The sequence below is a fragment of the Pezoporus wallicus genome, unplaced genomic scaffold (genome assembly GCF_028554395.1).
Source record: "Pezoporus wallicus isolate ANWC-B61680 ecotype Strahan unplaced genomic scaffold, APGP_CSIRO_Pwel_v1 contig_8673, whole genome shotgun sequence".
NCBI lineage: Eukaryota > Metazoa > Chordata > Aves > Psittaciformes > Psittacidae > Pezoporus > Pezoporus wallicus.
In genome coordinates, this window is record NW_026637196.1 from 1,377,500 (window position 1) to 1,403,897 (window position 26,398).

Consider the following 26,398-nt stretch of genomic DNA (forward strand, 5'->3'; position numbering starts at 1 on the left):
CCTCCACCCTTGTCTCAGCTGCAGGGCAACAAGTAAAAGACCTGTTCAAAACATCACTTCCCCCTGCAGAGCTTCACAAGCAATCAAAAACTCACTTCAAAACTAATGTAATTATTTCTCAGTTCATTCCCTGCAGCCATTGCATCACAAGCTAAACAAAGCTGGGTTGTTTCAGTACATGGATGAAAGACCTCCAAGCAACACCAACATGCAGTAGAAAGCATCAGTGGTTACTTGAGAGATGGCACTTTGGAGTCAGAAAAGGACCAGTGTCTTAGAACGGCATGAGGGGCAAACGTGCTGCTAGCAGAAGCGGCTTTTTCAGAAGATGTATAAAGAGAAGCATGACCTTTTGTTGTCAGAGATCCAACGTCACTTTTTGCAAAACTGCAAGGATGTTGAGCCCTGTGTCCTGGCCATTTTAATTTCACCTACCAATTCACGAGCATTTTCAACTAGTTGTATTATTTTTCCATTCCCATCCTTAAATGTAGAGTGTGCTGCTGTACACATTAAGCAGTGATAAAATTCAGCTCCAAAAGGCACCTATATTTCATTAATGGATGACACAATGCCTCTAGTGTATCTCATTTTAAATTACATAACATGACTTGGGACGCTTCAGGAGAACACAGATGTCTAGCCTACTTCTTTATGAACCAAAACCTCAAACTTGGTATACATAATGTAACAAAACTTCAACCTTTAAACTTGAACTAGAATTCAACAGCAAACAACTGCAAACAAAGTACAAGTGCTTCCTTGTCCCATATGGTTCTAAGGATCCCATCCTCACAGCACCACTTGCACATTTATTATTCAGTAACAACAAAGTAATAGTAAGGAGGGGGAAAAAAAAGAAACCGAGACAAACCAAAGCCAGTGACCTCCATTCCTTCCCAAATATCTGATTATCACTCATGAAGACAAGTCTGCTGTGCAATATTGTTTTTTACTGCTAAAGAAGCTACTGTAATACTGGTCATTTTAACCTTAGAGTAACAGTGAGAACTGGATATTTAGACTGCTGTATCTCCCCCACATTACACACACAACTGCTAAAGAAAACAGGAAACTGTAATCACATCATGAAGTTTTTATTGACAACCATAAAAACTCCCCCAGAAAACGGACTTTTTATCAAGAGCTGAAACTTCCTTATAAAAAATAAAGCCATTACCAAAACCCCACAAAAAGGCGGAACTACCAAAAGGTTGAATTATACTCAAGACTCAGATCTTACCTCCTGATTTATCAGTGTCTTTGTCTGCCTCACAGGTTGCTTTCTCAGGAGGCTGAGGGTCTGGTTCAGGTTCTTCCTGGAGGAAAGAAATGCAAGGAGAAAAAAAAATCATCCTCTGGATCTCTCTTCCACATCACAAAATAAACCAGTCTATCATATACTGCCACCCCAAATCAGAAAACATGTCAATGTTGACAATACGAGAAGTTTCATCTTAAACCAGCTCTTTTCTCAATCAACATTTAACTCCTACATGATAATCCACTTCGTAACCAGGAATTTCCACAGACAAGACAATTTCTATCACAGTAACAGGATAAAAGTTTACTGGTGATAGGCTTCAGAGCCCTATCACCATCAAATGGATCACATAGGGATTTCTGGGATAAATATTACTTCAACATTTTCAATATTTCTGCCTGTTCTATGACACATGCTATGTAGTGCGACTTCATACCTTCACTCTAGGACTCTGGGAATCACTTTTGTCTTTTTGTTGCTTTTTCTCCTCTCTCTTGCGTTCATACACTCGAACCCTTGCACAGGTCATCATACTTTCGAAGTATAAGTAGACAGGATCCTTGTCCTCCTCTCGAATCTACCAAGAAATAAAAGAAATTAAAAAAGAGAGAAAGGAACCTCTCTGTTCTAGATTCACATTAGATTCATGAAACAGTTTTGCTTCCTAGCAACACTTCAGCATTAGTGCTTTAATAGTAACTGTCAAAACAAAAGACTGGCATTTAAAGCTGAATCTGCCCTCTTAGTACCACACTGCCCAGTATGTATCTTGCTTCTAAATTACATACTGGGGATGAGAGGAATGGAACAGAACACCATCCCCAAAACTCAAACCTGTTCAGATATTAAGTGAGGAAACAAGTCCCAACTGTCATGCATTGTTTGACTTTAGCTGGTATATGTTAAATAGCAACTCTGGCAAGTTTAGACTCTATTGCTGTTGCTTCTGTTATATACTAAGGTGAGGGAAGAGGCAAAGGCATATTCTTCCAACACTGGCTGTGAAACCTCAAAAAAAGGAGAAAAAAAGACTCCAGAGCTATACTGATCACTGTGTCTGTATCCCCTTACCTGCCAAATAATTCATTACTTGGTTGCGCATAACGTAGCCCAATAACTTACACAAACATTACAGGAAAAGCAATCATTTTGCCACCAATAGCATATATTATAGCATTTTTTAAATGAGGCCATTAGTGAATTATGAGCACCTTTCACCATCTGTGTATTGCTACAGTAATTCTCAACAGATGACAGACACAGCTAAAGATTTATATACAGTCAACTCATCCTAGCTTATCAACACACCTATGGGCAGATAGTCTCAGGTTTTCACCTCACATTTCTTCTGAAACAGCCTGGTGCAGAAGCTTTTGACAGTGTTTGGTTTAGTTTTCAATACAAAGGAAAACAAACACATCTTTTTCTCTCTTACCACTGGATTGGGTTTAGGAATATAGACTCTGCCTGGTTTCGTTCCACTGGAAGACCTATGCTTACTAGAAGGCAAGACTTCTTGGTTGGGTGGTATCACAGACTTAACTGGTTCAATAACAGATGGTGTTGGGATGTAAATTGGCTCTGGATCTACTTCACCTTCTACTTTCACCCACAATGGGCAATTCCTAACAGGCTGTTCTGGCTCAGAGTCACAAATAGCTGAAAAAAAAAAAAGAAAAACCAAGGAAAAAAAACCAACTTACTTATAAATAAATAAAACACTTAGCAACCATGCAACTATACACAGCAATTGCATATACAGCTCGAGACACTTGGTAAAAGAGGAAGAAAACAGCACTATGACAGTGAAGATTACCAACAGTGACAGCAGTAATTATCTCACATCCTTATTCTTTGAAGATATTGGATCACAACAAACAACTTAGTACTTAAAATGCTGATCAGGTAAGTAAGAGTTAAAATAAAAGAAAAAGGTGTAATTTCCTGCTAGTCAGCTATATGAAAGCAGATGTTGCAGACGTCTCTTGGAATTCAGTCATAATTTCTGGATTTAGAAATGGCATCACTACTACATCCCAACAGAAATGCCCACCAAGACAGGTGATTTCTGCAAAGCTGTAAGTAATCACTGTTGCCCAGCAATACTCACTGTATTCCACCCTTTTTCTCTTCTTCTTCTCTTTCTGCTTCAGCTCATCTTCTTCTCCATCACCCTCTTCTTCCCCATCTTCATCCTCTTGCTGGTCTTCTTGTGTTCCATAGAACGTAAGATCTCCACGCATAGCCTTTTTCATTATTCTCTTATGTTTTGATCCTCCCTTCACCAGCATCACTCTTCTCTTCAAGCACGTACAACCAAACATGCAGTCTGGCCTGCGGCAGTGGGTCGGCTGACGCTTCTCCAGTGCCAGACTGGCACATATGCAACCCAGGCGACAGAAATCGTTATTGCAAGGAGGTGCTCGTCGTCTGATTATCTTGTGGATAGGTTTGTTTTTGAGAGAAGCCTAAGAAAAGATGTAAAGAAGCAGACACTTCAAATTTTAGGAAGATTAAATTAAGCGTATGCAAAATTACTTAATTTAGAATAACTCCTCCAACTACATGGTTAAAATCGGAAAATTTGTCATCTATACTGTAACAAACAGAACAGAGGAGAGCTGGCATCTGAAGTCATCTGAGAGGCAGTCTGAGACAGCTAAACTATCTTGGTAATAAGTAGGATGTGAAGAAAGCAGAAGTTATCATGTGAAAACCGAATCAGGTGACCAGGATGGTTTTGCAGTTAGTTCAACACACAAATAGTAAGGAAATGCAGCTATGAACAGCAGCTATATTAACCAGAATTTCTGATGGTGAAAATCAGATACTCAAATTATTAATGATTCGCACCAACATGCTACTATCATAATTACATTTCCACATACTACTAAGTCAGCACTTCTCATCATTCACTGCAAAGACTACACCACAAAGGAACACCATGCTTTGTCGTGCACCTTAGAGCTTTGGTCCTATTTTCTGCATCTATACACAACATCAGTTAAGTGGACACATCTGGAAAATCAGCAGTACAGAAAGGAAAGAAACTATTACAGATCTACCTGAGCTGTAAGCAGGGTTGCCAAAGAGATGTCTGCTCGTTCTTCTGTAATATAGGTCCGTGGTTTGCCATCCCAGAGAGCACAGTCTTCCAAGTCCATTAACTTCACTTGAGATTTAGACAAACCTGGTGGACGAACTGCTTGCTGCTGTTGTGGTGCTTGGCGCAAACTAATCTGTTTTGGAAGTGTGTTTTCATCCACAGGTGACATCATGAAACCACCAGCTTGGTTAGTCACACTGATATTTGAGGCAGACTTAGCAGCCTTTTCCCCGAATGCTGAAATGTTCTGTTTCTGCTTTGCAGTAAAAGGTGAAGGCAGTATAGGCTTGTAAGATGATTTTACTCTGTTTGTAGATGTCTGTCTGTTTTGAGACTTTGTCTTCCTAGAGGTAGATGATAAAGGAACAGGCTTGAACGTGTAAGATGTTGATGGAATTGTGGTAGACTGCTTCTTTAAGACACTGTCGAGTGTTCGCACGTAACTAGTGCTCTTAGTGGGAAGCTGATACACCACAGGAGAAGCAGGAGTGCTAGAAGAAAATCCCATACTCGTTTCCATCAATTTCCCTTCATTTTCCAGATACTCATCCAGCTTGTCACTACAGAACGCTGAGCGATTCTTCAAGGAACCTTCTGAACTGCCACCTAAATAAACAAAAGAGCAATATAGCTCCTGAGAGAATATACTGACAAATCTTATAAAATTCAACATTATAGAAGAGGTAAATAATTCTCTAAGAAAATAGTTACTCTTCTTTTAGAGGAGTACAACACAGGCACGCCAAATATAACCCATTCTGAAACACAACCAGCTGTCTGAACCAGGAAGTAGGGCTTCAGTACACACAGCAGTTATAGAATCACAGAATGGTTTGGGTTGGAGGGGACCTTAAAGCTCATCCACTTCCAACCCCCTGCCACGGGCACCTTCCACTAGACCATGCTGCTTCAAGCCCCACCCAACCTGGCCTTGAAAACTTCCAGGGATGGGGCAGCCACAGCTTCTCAGGGCACCCTGTGCCAATGTCTCACTACAGTAAAGAACTGTTTCCTAATAGGTAATATAAATCTCCCCTCTTTCAGTTTAAAGCCATTCCCCCTTGTCCCATCACTTCATGCTCTTGTAAAAAGTCCCTCTCCAGATTTCATGTAGGCTTCCTTTAGGTACTGTAAGGCTGCTATAAGGTCTCAGATGAGCAATCCCAACTCAGCCTATCTTCACAGGAGAGGCACTCCAGTTGTCTGATCAACTTCATGGCTTCCTCTGGACTCACTCCAACAGGTCCACATTCCTCTTGTCTTGGGGGCCCCAGAGCTGAACACAGGACTGCAGGGGGGTCTCACGAAAGTGGAGTAGGGGGGAGAATCACCTGCCTCAACACTGCTGATTTGTGTTGAGCTTCTCATCAACCAAATCCCCTTGGCCCCCAAGTACTTCTCCTCGGGGCTGCTCTCAATCCATTCTCTGCCCAGCCTCTATTTGTCCTTCAGAAGACAAACACCCCAATAACGAATGTGTGTGCATCCCTTAGCTTTTATTGCGGAGCAGACATCACACAGTATGGAATATCACAGTATCACAGTATGCTAGAGATTGGAAGGGACCTCGAAAGATCATCTAGTCCAATCCCCCTGCCGGATCAGGAACACCTAGATAATGTTACACAGGAATGTGTCCAGGAGGGTTTTGAATGTCTCCAGGGAAGGAGACTCCACAACCTCCCTGGGCAGCCTGTTCCAGTGCTCCGTCACCCTCACTGAGAAGAGGTTTCTTCTTAAGTTTAAGTGGAACCTCTTGTGTTCCAGTTTGTACCCATTACCCCTTGTCCTATCATTGTTTGCCACTGAGTAGAGCCTGGCTCCATCGTCGTGACACTCCCCCTTTATATATTTATAGACACTAATAAGGTCACTCCTCAGTCTCCTCTTCTCCAAACTATAGAGACCCAGCTCCCTCAGTCTTTCCTCATAAGGGAGATGCTCCACTCCCCTAATCATCTTCGTTGCCCTGCGCTGGACTCTCTCCAGCAGCTCCCTGTCCTTCTTGAACTGAGGGGCCCAGAACTGGACACAATATTCCAGATGGGGTCTCACCAGGGCAGAGTAGAGGGGAAGGAGGACCTCTCTCGACCTACTAACCACCGCCCTTCTAATACACCCCAGGATGCCATTGGCCTTCTTAGCCACAAGGGCACAGTGTTGGCTCATGGTCATCCTGTCGTCCACTAGGACCCCCAGGTCCCTCTCCCCTACACTGCTCTCTAACAGGTCGTTCCCCAACCTATACTGGAAGCTGGGGTTGTTCCTGCCCAGATGCAGGACTCTACACTTTCCCTTGTTATATTTCATCAAGTTACTCCCTGCCCAACTCTCCAGCCTGTCCAGGTCTCCTTTGGTCGCTTTCGGTTAGGTGTCCTGGCAATGCCCCTCCCAGGATCTTGCCCATCCTCAGACTACGGGTGAGAGTAGAACATGGGAGAGACAGCAGTGACACTGTGCCAGCACTGCTAAGCAGCAGCCAAAACATTGGTGTGTTATCAACACCTTTCTAGCTGCCATGGAGAAAATTACCTCCCATCTCAGCCAGACTCAACACAGTACTTGTTCACAAAACCAGCAAGTCTTCAACAGGCAGTGCTTCTATGCAACGTATTTTGTTCTGAATACCCAGCCTACCCAGTGCACAACATTGAATGGAAGTGCAGAAAGTACATCATGAATATTTAACCTAAAGTAAAAATTGGAATATTGCTGAATATCCATTGCTTCCTGAAGGAGGGCAAAGTAATCAATTGTGTAAAGAATACCCACTCTAAATGGAATTAAAAAACACCTATAAATGAAAACTACTCTAGTTCATTAGGGTCTCTGGGGCAACAGACTTCTGGGATTACCATACTTCCAAGTAAACCCAAAACTGAGAAACAAACCCAAAACTCTTACAGTTTTGATCTTCACTCAAGCCTTCTGTGTAAAACAGAACACAGGTATTTTTATCTTACTCAGAGTAAGTTTCTCTCTTCCCTTGTAAATCTCCACTCTGACAATGGAAGCAGTACAAAAAATTCAACAGTTTTGATATAAACCCTCATACTTCTATTTAAGACACAATCACCAAATTGACCTCTTTTTTACCTTCATTTCTAGAAGCACCATGAAGCTTCCCTCGCCAGCCTTTGATTTTAGTGAAATCATTTGTCTTTCCTGTCCTCGAAACAAAAGGAAATCCAGTATCTGGAAAAGAAGAAAGGTAGCCTGAGTTTATGAACCAAGCTTGATTGTACCAATATCCTAGCAAACTCTCTTAGTCCTTTTCAGGGACTGACGAAGAATGGTAAATCAAAAGCCTGAATAAGCAAACTTTAATAGAATACTTAACAAAGCCAAGCTTCCTGCAGAGTTCTGCTGTATGCCCATGCACCTGCTATCCTACACAGAAGACATCTTCTCCTGTGGTTTCAGTTTTATTCTCCTTAGCAATGGTGCAAGCAGTTGATTCCAAAACTCGAACAGGTGAATCAGCTCTTCAGAAGGTTAAAATGGAACAGGCGGGTTTTGAACTGACACTACCACCTCTCTCAGCAAGGAAAATAATTTGAGTCTCTCCCCTCAAATGAGCCATTGACTTTTGCAAAATCTGTAGAAACTTCATTTAATGTTTGCTGTTCTGTCAGATTCAGATGAGTATCAATTAGGGGCAGAGACAGGGAACAATCACAAAAGATGAACAGCAACATCCCTGCCAAGCTAGCCATCAGCTCTGGAAACTAAGCTAGAACATAAATATACTAACAGGGACCTGTGTGGCTGTTTTACATATTGCCAGCCTAGAAATAACTGCATTTGACACTGAGCTGATTGAGGTCTTCTGAATTGAATCTGCCTCTTCTGTAGTGAAAAAAAGCTGAGATACATCTGCTTCCTTACCATCTCCTAAAAGCACCAGAATAAGGAAGACACAGAATATTAAAGTAGGAGAAAGAGGTAAGTAGGAGGATAAGCACCCCTATACCTTGTCCAACCAGTTTATTACTAAAAACAATACTGACCAACAGCATTAGAATCATAGTCACAGTACAACGAGACTGTTTGGATACAGAGTAAGTTTAAAACGCACAACTGGTCAGCACTTCTGGAATAAATAACGATGATGAAGTTGCATATTAGCCCCCAAGTGCTGCCTCAAGTTTTTTTTCTGGAAAGTTCTCATACTCATCAGGGCTCTCTGTAAGACAGCTTTTTTTTTTTTGCTTGGCATGTGAGCAATAGAGAGATGTAGAATGCTTAAACTTTTCCTGAGCAATTTGAGAGTAGTTGATGTGTATGATGTGTATATTCGCACTTAGAAAATGCAGGTCAAGTAGACAAAACGTACCAGAACTAGACTGATACCATTACTGGATCACAACCATCAGAAAAAGAGAAGGCTGAAGACAGCCTGGCCAGAATTACTCAGGATTCCTTGGCCAGGAACCACATGATGATTTAAGGAAGTTTCCCCATTTTATTACGTTAATACTGCTTCAGTTGCTTTAAGATGCCACATTCAAGTAAATGGTCATTCCCTCCTTCTGATTATTGATGATAAAAAAGTAATGCTTTCAACAAGTAAGATTACAACAAATTCTTATTCAACCCACCTGGAGAATTGGGATTGGTTCCTGGATAGCTCCACAAGGAGTAATTTGAGTAGGAAAGGGGAAGCTGCACACCCAAGTATTTCAAGTCAATGCTCACTGTTGGGTCCACAGAATTCAGCTTCAGTCCCACTAAAAGAAGCAAGTATCAGTCAATGTCTCAATGTACCAAGACACTGGTAAAAACAAAGTCAAGATACTTACTAAAAAGGAAACCATTAAGTTATACGCAGGTTTTTCTAGCATTCACCCACCATTTTAAGAGACCTGACAAACAGCATTAGCAACTGTAACTGTTACTTATGCTGGATTTGCAGCAAGTATGAGTTATTTAATGAATATTTTTAAGAAAATTTTAAAGAGTATTTTAGAGAATGGGAAAAAATCAAGAAAAAAATTTAATTACTTTTCAGTTTTCTTGATTACTATGGAAGTTTCCACAGAAATTTCTTAACCAAAGTGCCAGTGTTGTCATAGTTCTCATGATCAAAGTTTGTGTCTGTTCCTTTTTGGAAGTGAGCACTACTTAAAATCCTTAAAGGCCAGAGTCACTGCCTGAACCCAACTCAGCTGATTATTGGTATTACGTATTGCTACATAAATCATCAATCCTGCCAGTGGTACTTGCACATCCCCTTCTCTATGGAAAGCTATTCTTGTGAAAGAACGTACACCACACGCATCAGTTTCAACCAGTAATGAGACAAGAGCAAACCACTTTTTAGTTCTGAAATGTGTGTGTTTGGGAACTCTGATATAAATAAAACTGTATTGAGAGCACTCTCAGGACTAGCTCATCAAATCCAGATTTCAGCAGGTTATGTTTTTTCCAAGCTTGGCATTTTGCAATAAGACTTCTTTTTTTGTCTTTTGAAGCAAGAGGGAAAAGTGCCCATATGGAAATTAACCAATAGGCGTTGTTAATGTCACCACCTGCCTATAACACCTTCCTCCATCAACTCCCCAAAAATACTCAAATAGAAAGACTTTACTTGACCACAAACGCTACCTTTTTTCCATGACAAAACAAATACAGATACAGAAATGCTGAAGGGAAAAAAGCCAGGACCTTAGTACCTCTTCTGGAAAATATTGCTACACTGAGTTCAAGAAATAACTGTTATCAATCAAATTCAGCTTGCAGTCTGGAGCTGAGAACATTTATTTTGGTTGTTAGCTATAGAAGCCTACTGCTAAGTGCTCCTGCTGCCAACAAGTCTGAAATTCATTTATTAAATATGCGAGTTTTGAAATTGAAGATGTATGACAAGGCTCAGGTCACATAAAGCAGCATTTGCACATACAGCAGAAATCTTGTGTTGGTGGTACACATTTGTATTCCTAAGTGGCAACACAGTGACCTGATTACTGGCAGCCTGAAAACAATCGACATGGAACAAATCTCCAAGATGGGTGTTTAAACAGAGCCTGTTATCAAAGACAGTCTAGTGAGATGTAATTTTCAAATCTACACAGGCAAAATGAGCAGCAAGCCAAGTCAGTCTAGCATCTTGTATAAAAACATGTCAACTGCTAAATGTCAAGATGTCATCCATTTCTTTTCAAACGCTATTTAAAATAGGAAGAGTACAGTTTGTTTTTCTTGACACTCCCTTTGAATTATTCTATCATCTCCAAAACCAAGCCTTGCTTTGTTTAATACTCAAACCAAAATAAGAACATCACCCATACACAGTATCTATTCTTTCAGTTTCAGATCACGAAGTAAAAAACACTCAGACATAAAGTAAGAGGATGCAACATGGAATGAATGCAGACAGCCTATAGAGAACAAAAAGTAAGAGCAAGTACTGTGTCAGTAGAGACATCACCATATATGACAGGCGAATTATCACTTCTATTAATGTCTAACATTCTAGAGTATTGCTAAATTTCAGTTGCTGCAATCTAATAGTAGCAAATGAAGAACCTTAAGAACTTTCTCCTCTCCACCAGATGCAGCTGCCAAATCTGAAATATGATGTGACAACAGTGTCTTTGAATATGATAAGGGATTCAAATTAGCTCAGACAGAAGAGACATCCCATAGCACTGCAGTACTTCAGTAGGAGCCTTCCCTCTAACATGCTCAAGTTGAATTCCCTTCTTTCTGAAGCATTTTCTTCCTGCAGTGCTGGTTCCTCCAAGATCTAGATAGCCCTAATCACCATTTCCTTAATGTCACAAATGAACTGCAACTGTGAGGTTCAGGTACAGCTCCAACACATCTCCAAAATGAAATTTACGCTTCTCAACTACACTGTCCAAAACCAAAACCAGAGTTAACATCAGTCAGAATTGCTATGTCCATTTCCCATACTGCCATGAGGACAAGAAAGCCAGAAAGCTTCTACAGAATGGCTGAAAGCACATTTAGAAACATGCACTTCCCATCTTTCAGACAGAAGGGAGCCATATCCCTTTGCCTGCTCTGTAGTAGATAACAAGGTGGTTTTATTAGTCATCATCTGTGGCCAAGAAACTTTGGAGAACAAGTATCAGAATCAAGAAGGCTAATAAGGCTGCACCAAGCTCCAGGATGCTACTTAGTACGTCCGGAGAAAGATACAGCCCTTAAGTGTGACCTTGAGGTACTCTCCAGCCACCTTCTTATGTCTTATTGATAGTATCTCCATTACCATCATTATGTTCCTTCACCAACCTCTATTCTACAATGGATCTTTAACTTTTTGCAAGCTGAAGGTAAACTGAATAAAGACTCCAGTTTACATACAGCAGCTGAAGTGTAACAACACACACACACACGTATGTTGTAATTCACAGCCTAATCTAATTACACCTGTATCTTATCTGTAGTAACACTCTTGCTGCAAATAGTTTTCACATAACTTCACTCTAAGAATAAATAAGACAGGTGAGGGTCATTCTCTTCATTGCTGAAATATGATTTCACCATTAAACAGGATCAGCAGATTACCATCCAACACTGGAAATGACAGTCACAAGTGTTCAAGAAAGTCAAAATTCTTCAGACCTCTTCCTTAGCCTGATGCTTGACTTTTTCTTCTCCATTTTGTAGTATCTGTGAAGTCCTCAATACCCCTCAGAAGGTACCACACACACTTCACCACCCCTTATTTAGAAGCTGGAGGAAAAGCACATGGGTTTTACATGTTCCCTGTTGCAGGATTCTCTCATGAGTAAAACAGCCCTTGCTGTGATGGGGTGATGGCTGACAATATACCTTAATTTTTTATTACTTTTCTTGGGTAAAGACATTATCTAGGAGGCCCACAATATAAACCAAAAAAGCCTTAACATGGCTGCAACATTTGGTCGGTGCTGTATCTAGCACTGCCAGCAGCCAACCAGAAAGGAGATTTTACCACAGTTTTTGGAAACATGGTGCTAATGCAATGTATGACAACATGTGCAGACCTGTGAGGGCAGGTTGGCTAGAGGGGTCATTAGAAAACAGGGCTGCCTATTTCCGGAATCATGGGAGAGGAAAACTGCATTTACACATCCACAATACCACTGAGGTACAACCTGGCTGGGGATGGGTTTCACTGACACCACAGCTAGGACAGAGCTCCAAGAGTTCTCTACTACCTTTCTTACGACCATTCTGCAAAGGCGGAAGACAGGAATGTCAGCTCAACACTAGCAAGACACAAAGGCATCCTTTTAAATGTCTGCAAAAGATGACAGGCTAGTTCTCATCATACCACATGTATAAAACATTCTGGATTCAGGATAATCCAGGCCTCTTCCCAGCAGAAACTCTGCAAGGACCCAAAATAACTCGTATCAGAGCAAAAATCTTTGGAGTCTCAATTGGTTATTTGGAGTCTCAATCCCTACAGTTAGATGCTTGAAAAATTCAGGGCCAGGACCTCAAGAGCATGAGGTGCAACACTGCCATTCAGATCACTGCCTTATCTGCCCCAAAGCCTATATTAATGGCACTGGTCTCAGGACTACTATTGCTGAAGTCTTTCAATATCATCAGTAGAGAGAAGATTAAGTTCTGCTATGTTGATCTGACCTCCTTCCATCTGACCTCAGGATAATACTGTATATAAACACAAGATCACATGCTTGCTTGGACCTCTTATGTGACTAGTGAACTGGATCATAGAATCATAGAATAGTTAGGGCTGGAAAGGACCTCAGCATCATCTAGTTCCACACCCCCTGCCATGGGCAGGGACACCTCACACTAAACCATGTCACCCAAGACTCTGTCCAACCTGGCCTTGAACACTGCTAAGGATGAAGCATTCACAACTTCCTTGGGCAACCCATTCCAGTGCCTCACCACCCTTACAGTAAAGAACATCTTCCTTTTATCTAAGCTGAACTTCCCCTGTTTAAGTCTGAACCCATTACCCCTTGTCCTATCACTACAGTCCCCAACAAAGATCTACAGTGACTCACAAAAATACAGATTCAAACATAGCAAATGCAGTCTTAGTTAAGTGTTTCTGGATCTCCAGCACCTCTACTACCATGAAATGGCTATTTTCTATGGGTGAGTAAAATCAACTCCATCTGCTCTCTACAAGGATTAGCTCATTACAGAACAGGCAGTCTGAAGGCTCAGCATCTTCTGCAAGAGGCATATAACGACATGCAGCGTCTTTCTCTGCTGCTGGAGATTCAGGAGACATTTTCTGCCTCTGTTACCCCTTCCAGTTTTCAACGTGTGAAAACAAGAACATCTTTACTGGCTGGTAGAAACTACTTTTAAAGCCTCTACATAAAACAAAATGGGTCAGGCACCACAGATTTTCTCTCACTGCCACAAATGACAAGAGGGATACTTCACAAACTTCCTTTCTTACTCTCACATTTGTACATACACACCTCTACACTTTCCTGTGTTTGAAACTAAACCCAGATCCCAGCTGTATTGAACATAAACAGCATTACATCCAGTAGGAAAATACCAACTCAGTATGATTAAGTATACTATACAAGGAGGGGCAACAATATGTACACTGCCCACTTACCTTCCTGAAGGCTAGGATGTATTACTTGCTTATGCCTCAATGTCTTCAGTTCTTCCATCAATTCCTTTTCTAGTACCTGTATTCTTGCTTGACAATCTACTCAAAAGTTCAAAAAGAAAGAATATACAAAAAAAATTACTGTGCCAAAAAACTGACTAAAAATATCAATTTTCCAGTGTGTTTTTACAAATTCCGTTATTGCAGAGAATAGCCACTTACAAAAAAACCCACAAAAATGTACCTGGATCATTTGTAGTCAACAAGGGAGCCTGAAGATTCCGTGACTCTTCTCCTCCTCCAGCTTTATCAACAGTGTGAATGTCAAGAGCTTCCTACATACATGAAGAGCCTTAAGTACAAGATACTTAAACACTGACTTAGATACAAACTAAGCCACATCAAAACATCACCAACGTATTCAAAACACGAGATTACTTAACAAACAAGTATGCACTCTTCTATAAAGACCTCCAGATCCCACTATTTCTCCCCAAGCTGCTACGTTAGAAAATGTTATGATTAATACAGGGACAGGATAAGAACAGATTTGGAAAGATGCCATAAATCTCAAAACTCAGTTTAAAATAAAATACACCTTCAGCTGGAAGTATGAAGGACTTAATGAGACATTCTAAAAGGTTTTGTATCTTACTCAGAACAGCTAGGTTTTACCTTTGATGCAAAGGACACAAAGAGGACTCCATCAACATCTTCAAGGTCTGGCTTAACATCTGGAAGGATATTCCCAGACCCCAGTGAGGCGTTCTTGCTCGTTATTACAGCTTTCCCTATACCTTTAGGTGGTCGACCAGCCTTGGAAATTCTCAGTTTCCGTGGCCTTCCTCTTTTAGTTGTAACTGATGAGAGGGTGTTCTGATTGCTACCAGAGCCTCTCAGGGACAGAGGGTTCTTCAGTATGCCAGACCTTTTTCTTCCACATATCTCTTTAGCTGAGAATTGACAACTTACTGAGCCCCTGAGGTTAAAATTAGGTGATTTAGATAGAGCCCACTGGGCCTCTCTGACTGAAGAGTATTTCTGTGACACTTTATTTCCAGAAGACTGTTTTTTCATAACTAACTCCTCAGTAACAGTGTCTGTGCCTGAGCAAGAGCCTTTGTGATTTTCAAAGCACATAGGCAAGGGATCCGACATTGCACTAAAAGGGGATTTATCCTTCTTGCAAGAGGAAAGCATGGTCTGTGGCAGCTCAGATATCTTCACTGTGCTCTTTGTGACTGCACAAGGTTCCAAATAGACCACAGGCATCTTCCCACTATCCAATTTTAACATTTTTGCTTTGGCAACACCTGAAGGACTGTTTAATACGCGCTTCCTAGACCTGAATTCTTCATCTGTTCCATCTGTTTCACCACGTCTCATAAGGTGTTTTTGTAGGATGGGATCATCATCATCAGTGTTCGAATACTCATCCGTTTCTTCATCTGTGTCTTCCTGTTTCACACTTACTCCTTGTGCGCAAATACCCGACTCGTAGTCATAGTCATCTATTGGTTCCTCTTTAATGACTACATTAAAGTGTCCGTTTGGGTCCAACGGGGATGCCACACGGGAACTGCTTTCGTAACTGCTCGCAACAGGACTGGAGTGGGAAGGAGGGGACAAAAACAAAACACAAGATCTTTATCAAATGCCTTCCTTTACCCAAACTCATCTCCCACAGTCCGTGGTTACATATTGCAAAAATAAAAAGCCAAAATGCTCCAAAATATGTGTCTGCTAAATAAACTGTTGTTTACAAGGTTATATTTTTATAAGTGCTCAAAAAAAAGAAATTGCCATCATTAAAACCAGTCCAACTCCTATCTGCAGGCAGCAGCACAATTTCCTTCCCTAGGAATATCAGGGCAACACTTGCACTTCCTCCTATTTGAGACTCGGCGTGAATTTATGCTAAGCTATCATGTTTTAAGCACTCAGAAGAGGCCTTAGTTTGCTGTGTATCCCATACTGAAGCCACTGTGCTTGCAAATAATAAACCAAGTGCTTTATGCTCTTCAGTTTACAAGATTTCACTAAAATTCTAGTTAATTCATCCTGAAGCCACATACAGACAACTCCTAAGCTCAACTGTTGTTTAAACTTTCACAGAATGTTAATATCCTATTGAATTATGCTCCATCTTACATCCAGCACTAAACTAAGCAGAATTTGATATACCATGCATTAGATACTGAAGACTAACAGTGCAGCCAGTTGCACTCCACTGATGGGCTTCTTTGAGGGACAGACACAACAGTGAAAAGACTGCAGTCAGGAGTTTTGTTAAGGGCATCTCAGAAGCTGGCTCTCTGTCACAACAGGAAGCAGCTAAGGTATGAAACCAGAAACTTGAACCCATAATGAACCTGTATCGGGTTTGCTTGGTAAGGATTTGGTAGTGGGGCAGGTTCTACAGGGGTGGCTTCTGTGAGAAGCTGCTAGAAGCTTCCACTATGCCCAACAGAGCCAATGCCAGCCAGCTCCAAGACAGACCTTCTGCTGGCCAAGGCAGAGCTCATCACCAATGGTGGTAACACCTCTGTGATAATGCATTTAAGAAGGGAAAAAGCTACTGCACAACAGCAATTGCAACCAGAAAGAGTGAGACTATGCTGGAGAAACAGCTCTGCAGACATCAAGGTCAACAAAGAAGTAGGAAAGAAGGTGCTCCAGAGCAGATTCCCCTGCAGCCAAGGGAGGATCCTATGACAGAGCAGGGGGATGCCCAAAGGAGGCAGTGACCCCACAGGGAACCCACGCTGGAGCAGTCTGTTCCTGAAGGGCTGCAACCAGTGGAAGGAACCCATGCTGGAGCAGGCCGTTCCTGAAGGACTGCACCCCATGGGAGGGACCCATCCTGGAGCAAGTCTGCTCCTGAAGGACTGCACCCTGTCAAGGGGACCCACACTGGAGCAGTTTGTGAAGAACTGCAGCCCCTGGGAAGGGCCCACACAAGAGAAGTCTGTGAAAGACTGTCTCCCATGGGAGGGACTCCATACTGGAGCAATGGAAGAGTGTGAAGAGTCCTCCCCTGAGGAGGAAAGAGCAGCAGAGACAACGTGATGGATGAACTGACTACAACCCCCATTCCTAGCACTGCTGGAAGGGAGGAGGTAAAGAATTAGGGAGTAAAGCTAAGCCGAGGAAGGGAGGAGTGGGAGGAGGACTACTGTGATTTGGTTGGTAATAAATTAAACTAATTTCCCAAAGTTAAGTCTATTTGGCTCACAACACTAATCAGTGACTGAACTCTCCTTGTCCTTATCTGAACCCAGGAGCTTTCTCTCTCCCCTGTCCAGCTGAGGAGGAGGAGTGACCAAGCAGCTTTAGTGGGCACAGGGTGTCCAGCCAGGGTCAACCCACGAGAGAACCTCATCAAACAACAGTCAGTACTTATTTACTAAACATATCGGATAGTATTCCAATACTCCCTTTGCAGAAATGTATTTTTAATGAGACAATATATATCATTTTAATGATGTTAAATTATTATCCAAACTGTTAATCTTATTTTAGTAAAAATAACAATATTTGTTAATGGTAGTTAATAATAACAATTTCAAATATAACTACATAATTGTAATAACAATGTATTATCTATAAAAGGAATAGACTAAGAAACTTGGGGCTGCTCAGCCTGGAGATGAGAAGGCTGTGTGGAGACCTCATAGCAGCCTTCAGTATCTGAAGGGGCCTACTAGGATGCCAGAGAGGGACTGTAGTGACAGGACAAGGGATAATGGGTTCAAACTGAAACAGGGGAAGTTCAGGTCAGATATAAAGTCAATTGCCTTCCTCTTCCAAAAGGAAGGCAAGGAGGAAAGAAAAGCAAACTCACACTAAACACAAGACAACCAAATTAGAAAAACAAAACTACTGGAGCATTAAGAACCCCACAGTATCTGTACTGCTGAAGTAGGAAATTCAAAAGACCTTGGAAGGGAGAAAGGGCACACATCAGCCTGCAAGACTTAAGAACCAGTGAAATTTCCTTATGGTTCCCTCCATGGCCCCAACATCTGAGTGTTCCAGGCATAACCATTTGTACAGAAGCATTCATAACTCAAACATTTCTTTTCTTTACAAGACATCTGATGAAACTGAATATACTACCAGGCCATAGGGAAAACAAACAAAAGACCAACCAACCAACCACACTACCTTGTATAAAGAAAATAGCCCTTTCTTTCCAAAGTGTGCTCCTAACTCAAGATTAGAATTATTCTCAGGTATACACAACCTTTTACATAGTTTCATTCTCAAAAGTGTCAGAAAAAACGAGCATTGGGGGCAATACCACACGCTAGGAACTCCACTACCTTTAGTGAGCGTTATCTGGGAGGCAACAGCTCCCACCTTCTGACTCTCACCCAAATCTAAACTCCGCAGAAATCACTACCCTGCATGAAAGCGAGACAGTGCCTATCGACTAACAGCAATAGCTTGCCTACGACAAAAAACTGCTCAGTCTTCATTAATATGCAAGTATTAATGTGTCTGGTTTCATAAAGAAAAATGCCACTCACTCAACACAGCCCTTGAAAGGCTGACATGTTTGTGAATGGATCTCAGCTGCATGGCATGAAAACATTGTGAACAGATATGAAGGAAAAAGGAGAACTGATGCTCTGAAGACCCCCAGCACGTACAGAGACAGTTCTGTTTCTTGGATGAGATCAATTTTTCTCCTTCCAAGTACAGAATCTGACTGCCACAGATTACAAAACCATAAAACAAAAAGCTGGGCGATGCTTGAAGAGAGTTCCAGCACGGTGGTAACATTTATTCATCAAATGATAGATGCTTCCAAGCCAAGAACAGAGAAAAGCCCTTTATAATCTCTCGTCTGTGCAACTTTTAGCACGTTTCAGAGATAAACTGTATTGGATGTGAAACCAGGGAATGTATCTAACATGCTCTGGACCAGAAGAAATTAAGTTTGCCAATTTGTATCATCTGTTCTTGAGTCCTTAAAACCATCGGGTTTACTCCTTGGGAACGAAGGGAACCAAAAAACCCCCAGGCTGTGCAATTCAAACAGCTGTCCAAATAATTTGCTACAATGACCCTCTTCAGGCAAACAGAATTATCAAAATATTATTTTTTTCAACTGCGGATGACCCCAAAGAAATAATCAAAATATCACTTTGAAGAGAAAATAAACCTTTCAGTAATTATTTGCAGAGTTTTACTGGTTTAATTCCAATATGCACAGTTATCTAATCACTTTTCCATGCTGGATTTTTAGGAACTCAGGAAAGCCCATCCTCTCTAAAATCAGTGTACTTTCAGTCTTCAAGGTGGGTTTCTCTTGAATTTACAATGTGTTTGGAGGATGTGAGAGGTGTAGAGGATGTTCTTCTACCTAATACAGTGACACTGGAAAATACTGCAAAAGAGAGGTGAGGCTACTCTAGATCCCAAAACAACTCTAGTATTCTTAAGAATTATTACAACTCTACTCAATGAAGTCTTGAAGAATAGAGGACTTTGAAGTTTTTCAGTTACACAAAAGGCAAGGAGATACTTCCTGCAAGGAGAAAAGCCATTGAGCAGCCCTCTTTAAAACACACTGAAGTAGTATAGCAATACAGCCTTAGAAACAAATTGGATAATTGTATCTTTTTTCTTCCAAGTATTGACCTCTAATTACACCATTAACATCATCCTGATATCCTGCAGGTGAATAATTCCTTGGTGTACTGATCTACATAATGCTGCTTTTGTCACTAAATCTTTGGCAGATTAAGCCTGGTACTTACAGGCAGAATGAAGAAACATGGCAGCAGAGAAACCTCTTCAAAAAAAACCACTTCTTCATGTTCAGGTTCAAAGTATTTCTAAGCATCTCTTGACACAGATTTATTATTTACTAGATTTGCTCTATTTCATTGCTTAGATTTTGGAAGCCAAGCGAAAGTAGAGTAAAATAATAGGTTCTGCCGAGCTTGTTTTACCTGCACAAACACTTACAGCTAGCAGGTTCCATGCTACAGGTAGACTCCCAATATACACTTAGATTGCTTTACTACTGTTTATGTGATATGAACAGAATGGTTCAAAAAGACACTACTGTATAAGTACACAGACCTAAAATCACCACAGAGCAAATTATGGTGTGAAGAGTGTAACAGTTATTCTGAAGTACTTCCCTATGGTGCAGATTCTCTTACCTCAGAGCAAACATGAGGCAACCGACTACCAACAGGCAGGCTACCTCATGCTGCTTTGTGGAATAAATTCCCACAAGCAGTTATTGAAAAAACAGTGGTGTGCTGCCAGTTACAAGTGCCTTGTAGCAATCCCTGCACACACCCAACCTAAATACCCATACACACTACACATCCCCACCAGCCTCTAATGAGAAACAAAGACATGGAGGCAGCATGCTGCTGTGGTAAGCAATCCTAAAAAGAACAACGTTTTCACAGAATCATAGACAGGTTTGGGTTGGAAAGGACCTTAAGGACCATATAGTTCCAACCTTCTGCCATGGAGAGAGACTCCTTTGTCTAGACTATGTTGCTCCAAGCCCCATCCAACCCAGCCTTGAACACTGACAGGAATGGGGCAGCCACAGCTTCTCTGGACAACCTTTGCCAGTGTCTCACCACACTCACAGTAAAAAGTTCTGATGACTACAATGCGCTGTTTGCAACTCTGAAAAATTAGTCTTCTAAAATGTTAAGAGGGTTAAGAGAAATCCCTCAACACTGCTCTACAAAGGGAGTTAGAGCAACACAGGAAAAAATACCAAACTTTTCTTCTCCTCAGACACATTAGAAAGTCCAGACTGACAGAAGACTTCAAGCTAAGAAAAGCTTTTAATACTAAGTGTTCTGCCATTTCAAGTCAGGCAACCTTTGCAAATCTGTATACTAAGCATCTTGTTATTTAGTGTCTCCCCAAATATCCCACTCAACCAGTACTTGTGCTAAAAAAAGAATGTTAACCCACCTTTCAGAGACCTCTTGTTTTAGCTTTGGCATATCACCTGAAGACAGGTCAGTATCCAGGAAACCCAGGAAGTCCCTTTCTGCATTAAAGGAATCTTTGTCCATGTCAGTGTCTGATGAGTTTTGACCAATGAATGAAGCATCTAAATTTCTCTGATGCAAATCTAATGCACCAACTTCAGACGGACGACCACGAATGCCAGCAGCACTAAAAACATCACCTCCTTCCAAGTCCAAGTTACTGTTTTGTTTCATATCACGCTGAGGTCGACTATTCAACCCATCATCTCTGAATCCTTTAGCAAAAGGATTGTAATCTATTTTCAGCTGGGTAATCTGGATGTTCTGGTAGGCAGTAACTGCAAAGAACTCTGTCTGTGGAAAGGTAAATGTATGGACACCTGGGCCATTGAGCTGAATGACTTCTGTGGCTTTGTCTGCAGGCACCAAGTGAAGTCGTGGCAGATAGCGGTGCATAGAATGCAAGATTATATGACCCTCCTGGTCCAGGGTATTGTTGGTAAGTTTGAGTTTGTAGAATGATACTGGCTGGTGCATCCAGTACTGGCCAGTGGAAGGGGATTCTGGATGAATAAACACTCTTCCAAGAACATGGGGTTCTGCCTTCCCACTGGGCTCCCACCAACGGCCATTCCATTTGTATCGGTGATTGTCCACAGGGGATATGTCCATGACTAGGATGTACTTCTGGCTGACATCCAGACCTGTAATCCAGTATCGGCAGTACGGGAACATGCGCCTCCCCTGCTTCGTCAGGATCATCTCTGTGTTACGATGGTAAAACTCATTCCACATGCTGTTGTTATCTAGGGTGACAGTAATGCCCCCTGAGACACAGTCAGCTGGGAGACAGGTCTTGACTTTGGGTTTTATTGGAGCAGATACACTGCTGGCAAGAGCACAAGCATCACGATTTGCTACTAGGATTCCTTGGTCAGCTTTACCATTTCCCTGCTGTTGTTTCAGGATGACAAAAAAAGCAGGTGCTGCACCAGACACAGTCCCACTGTCCTGGCTACCCAGGACAAGCTGCTGTTTCTCCATGATGAGTACTCTTACAAGCTCTCAAATCGAATGCAAATTCTACACAGTTCTGATAGCCTTCTATGGGTGTTCACCATTCTGGAAAAAAAAGGAAAACCCAGTGAAAAGTTATTCAAATACAGTCTGAGTAATTAAGTCTCATGAGAAATCCTTTGTGCAACACTTCCCCACATCAAAAACTTAAAAGATAACAAGTACTATAGAGTGCAATTAGGAAGAAGCATCAAATCCAGGTTGCCTGTGTGTATATAAATTAGGCCTTATAGACATGAGGGCTATGACACCTTTAAACTGCATTTTCTTAGAATGCTTTGCCACAAGAGAACTCCTTACTTTGCTCGATATTTCAAAGTGCTTTGTTCTGGTATTGGCCCAACTCTTCAGATCATTTTCTTAACAGCATTTGGCAAAAGGTGCAGAAGTTTTCAGAAGGACAAATGGCACATCTCTGACAGAAAGGCAGATATCACTTGCTCTGACCAGAAAGAAATAGCTCCCAGAGGTCCAAAACTTCTCACAAATGAGAAAGGGGAAAGAAAGGGAAAAGAAAATGTTAAATAAAATTCACATTTTCACCAAATATCTTTACTAAAGAAGACTAAGTTTGTGGGGTTGGGATTTCTTTGTTCCTACCAACCCCAGTCCCAGGAACTTCTAAATATCTGTATAAGGCAGAAACAAAAAACAGGAGGAAAAAACAACCTGAAAAAACAGTTTAAGGGTAAGCTTTGGGAAAAAAATTAGACTAACCCCTCAAAATGCAATGCAGCTAAGATTAAATGGATGCATGTAAAGCACAAGGCAAAACCTTAGCTACTTCTACCTTCTAATTCATGGAAATAATTTAATCAAACAAGAAAACATTTGTAGTGTTAATGATTAGCCCCATCACCAGTTAGGGAACTAAAAAAGAGGGTTACCTTTACCTCATATATACCATTGACTTTTGTGTATCTACCTCACAGGCTAAATATTACATCACCACTAACTAAAACTTCTGAACGCCATTCCCCCTTTCAGATGTCTGCATGTTGTCCCATATTGTATATGGAATTAAATACACGTTGACGGTATCAATGTTTAGCTGGTGAGAACCAGGGACAGGAGTGAATCACCACCAACAGGAGTTAACTGCTTGAGAACAACTGTATTTCTTTACAAAGAATTAAGTCAAATTCCCAAGTTTTAACTGAACTGGGTATTTAAAAAGACACATTTATGATGCTAGGACTGGGGCACTGCTGGAGGAAACACTGTGCAAGCCAGCTGCCAAATGCATGTGGGAAATTACTTCAAATCTCAGGAGGCAGGCAATTTATACTCCATGATAAATGTTTTTGACACCTAGAAAATATCTGCTTCCAACCTTTAAACTTTGCACTTTAAAATGTTATGCAAGAGTTAAACTGAAGGGAAAAACCCCAAAACTGTTCTGTACAGGCTCTGAGACCTGCGGAGTAACAAGATCTGGTTTTCACTTTTCCTTTAAGGATGAAACACTTTCCCCACAAACACACCCACAACCACCCAAGGCAGAGCCTAGAGCACGAAATTCATTAGCTGTTAAAATAGAAAATATGAGGCTGCTTTTGAAGAACGATGCCCTTTTTCAATTGATCACATCTTAAGTGCCAGCAACACGAAAAGCTACCCCCCCGAAAAGCTTTTTCACCTTCATCTATAAAAACACAACAGAAATATAAATCAAACAGATGGAGTGGGGAGAAAGAAATGACATCCTAAGTTGTATGTGATTTCCCACCAACTTACCCTCTCGCACATTTAGAGGTATATTAAACATACAATCATAAAGTGAGTTCACACCAGTGCTGTGCAATACACATCAAAACTGTATTAGCTCATGAAGGAAATACACTATCAAACTGGTTTTAAATCTGGATTAAGATCTGCAGATCACCTGCAACTTTAAATTTACCTGAGGTAGTTCCTACACATGCCAGAAATAAATACAAAAAAGCTCAACACCATCCACTCAGCAAAAACTCTATGCACAGAAAGGGTGACTGAGTCACAATTTCTGTTTTCCAACGTCTAAAGTTGGAAACATTGCACCACTGTAGTTATTTCTACCATAAGCCCCGCTCACAGCATCTAGTCAAACACGCATGTGGTTACAATGTGATCACGTGCAATTACAATAGCCAAAAGCTACGTTATTTCAGCACTGACATGGGCTATTACAAGAACAATTTCACACATTTTATTACACCTGGTCATACACACAAATCTACTTTGTTGCAGCACGGAGTTTCTAATCCACTGTTTCAAGGAAAACGTGTGTAGTTGTAGAAATTAAGATTTAATCTGCTTCATATATATCCCTTTTCTCTACTCATATGCAGACCTTATACTCGAGGAGCAACATCTAACTAGGCAGCAGGGGCCAAAAAAACTCGAAAGTTGAACTGAGATGTGCTAAAAGCAGGAAGATAATCAGATGCGGGAAAATCTATTTCCGAAGCCGAAAACAAGACCCAAACAAGCAGAAACCCCGAAGCCTCCAAGCTGCAACGGAGACCACGATTCCTGCACACAGCGCTCACAGGAGGAGCCCCGCAACCGCCGCGTTGCCGACGGGAGCCCGGGGCCGGATCCAATGGCAGCGAGCGCTGAACGCGCGGCGCTGCCGTTCAACACCGCGGCAGTGGTGCTGTACCGCCCGCCCGGGCACCCGGGGCGCCGTGCCCGATGCAGCGAGCGCCCCGCCCGGGGCAGGTGGCGTCACGGCCGCGGGCCGAGCAGCGCACTTGTCGCTTGCAGCGCCCTCCCCCCGCCCTGCCGCCACCGCCGGACGGCCCCCAGCCGGAAGCCTCGGGACTGGGGGAGGGCGACCGCTAAGGCCTTTCCGGGAGAGGCGGGGGCTGGAACCAGCGCCGGCTGGTGGAGGCGGAGGGCAGCGGGGCCGGCGCACGTGGGGAAACCGCCGCGCCGCTCTTCGCCGGAGCCCGGCGCGGCCCCGCCGCTGGCGAGGCGGCCCCGAGGCGGCGCGTCGCGTCGCGTCCGTGGAGCGGCCCCGCGGGCCCGGGCCCGTGGCCTCGTGGCTGCGGCGGGTGTTAATTTTCGCAGTTGGGGAAGCGGGCGGGAGGCGCGGGGGGAGCGGCGCGGAGCCCGCGGGCGGGCCCAGGAGGAGGCGCGGCAGCGCTCTGCGGTCGTTACCGTGCGGCGGGGCGAGGCGCGGGGCCCTCCCGCTTCCGTCCTCCTCACGCGGACCGTGTGTCCGCCAGCTGGGGACAACGTGCGTGCGCGCCGCGCTGACGTCACCGCGCCGCAGCGCGCGCAGGCGCGCCACCAGCTCGCGCCCCCCTCCCTCCCGCCTGCCCGTCACGTGCCCGCGCCGAGCGCGGGGTCCGGCGCCCGGGGCCGCAGGGCGCCGCGCGCGGGGAAGGTTCTGGAACGGGCGCGCACCGCTACGGCACCGGCCGCCGCCACCGCCTTCGAGGCCACGCGGGGCTCCGAGCGACAGCGCCGCCGCCGCGGGTCCGCTTCAGGCCCCGGTTTGGCCGGTGGCGGGGACGCCTCCCGCGCTGGCGCACGACGGCCGGGGGGGGGGGGCGGCGCCGGCGGGATGCGACACCGGCGGCTGCCTGGGCTGAGCAGGGTCGGCGAGCGCCGCACCGCGCCATGGGGCGATGCGGGGAGGGCACCGCCAGCCCCGGCGCGGAGCTGCCGCCTCCCTCGCCGCTTCCTCTTCCGCAAGGACAACGCGTGCCACACACGGTCTCTGGGCAGAGCTGGCGCCGGGCCGGGAACGCGGGTGCCTGCACCCCCTCGTCCCGAGGGAAGCGTCAGCCGGGAGCAACATCAGCCCGCATCCCTCTGAGCGAGGTTGCACTGACCTGACATAATTCGTCCCTATGCCACCAAAGCCGCACAAGTGCCCCTCACCTCTGGGAGCCAACATGCTGTCACCGTGCCCCCGACAGACCTGGCATCCTGGGTGAGGTTTGGCAAACTGGGTAACAAATCAACCCTGGCCTAGCAGTGACTAGGCATAACCTCAGGAGCCTTCCCTGCCTCAGCACCCGGCCCAGCCGCGCGCCATGCACAGCCCTTCACACGCATCAAGGAAGTCACGCAAACCAGGCATAAGCCCGCTGAAACAAGACTTCTGAGTGTCGAGGGAACAAACACCAAACAAAGCACGGCTGGAAGTGAACACCTCAATGGCGCCCCCAAGCCTCCTTTTTCCGTTAAAGACATTTATTCTACAACACTAGATCCGTTACAAAGGACAGTACCAGAGCCAAGGCATCAGCATCAATAAGCTGCCACCAAAGCCCAGGGTCACCTACAGACCACAGTCTGGCACACGGTGACACCTACTACAAACTGCTTTGCAGCTGAATCGACACCTCAAGTCACACTTTTGTTCTTGGTTTGACTATTTTCTGAATCCTAAAAGCAACATC

At 43.4% G+C, this 26,398-nt stretch overlaps 1 protein-coding gene across 11 annotated transcripts in view; it reads right to left on the bottom strand.

Annotated features, from left to right (window-relative positions):
• Positions 1–24,649, bottom strand: part of MGA (MAX dimerization protein MGA) — a 51,431-nt gene extending 26,782 nt beyond the window's left edge. For 4 of the 11 annotated variants that reach the window (XM_057403958.1, XM_057403961.1, XM_057403956.1 and 1 more), the window contains exons 1-12: positions 24,533–24,641; positions 20,905–22,478; positions 14,617–15,547; positions 14,186–14,276; positions 13,945–14,040; positions 8,972–9,100; positions 7,467–7,565; positions 4,330–4,976; positions 3,375–3,732; positions 2,700–2,923; positions 1,701–1,841; positions 1,244–1,319 (exon numbers count right to left, since the gene is read on the bottom strand). In XM_057403958.1, the coding sequence (XP_057259941.1) occupies positions 1,244–1,319; positions 1,701–1,841; positions 2,700–2,923; positions 3,375–3,732; positions 4,330–4,976; positions 7,467–7,565; positions 8,972–9,100; positions 13,945–14,040; positions 14,186–14,276; positions 14,617–15,547; positions 20,905–21,968 (3,856 nt within the window). In that variant the 5' untranslated portion in view covers positions 21,969–22,478; positions 24,533–24,641. Of the gene's footprint in view, positions 1–1,243; positions 1,320–1,700; positions 1,842–2,699; positions 2,924–3,374; positions 3,733–4,329; positions 4,977–7,466; positions 7,566–8,971; positions 9,101–13,944; positions 14,041–14,185; positions 14,277–14,616; positions 15,548–19,091; positions 19,337–20,904; positions 22,479–24,532 lie in introns of those variants that run through there. The other 7 variants (XM_057403962.1, XM_057403959.1, XM_057403957.1 and 4 more) reach the window with 6 other exon arrangements.
• Between the last annotated feature and the right edge of the window lie 1,749 nt (positions 24,650–26,398).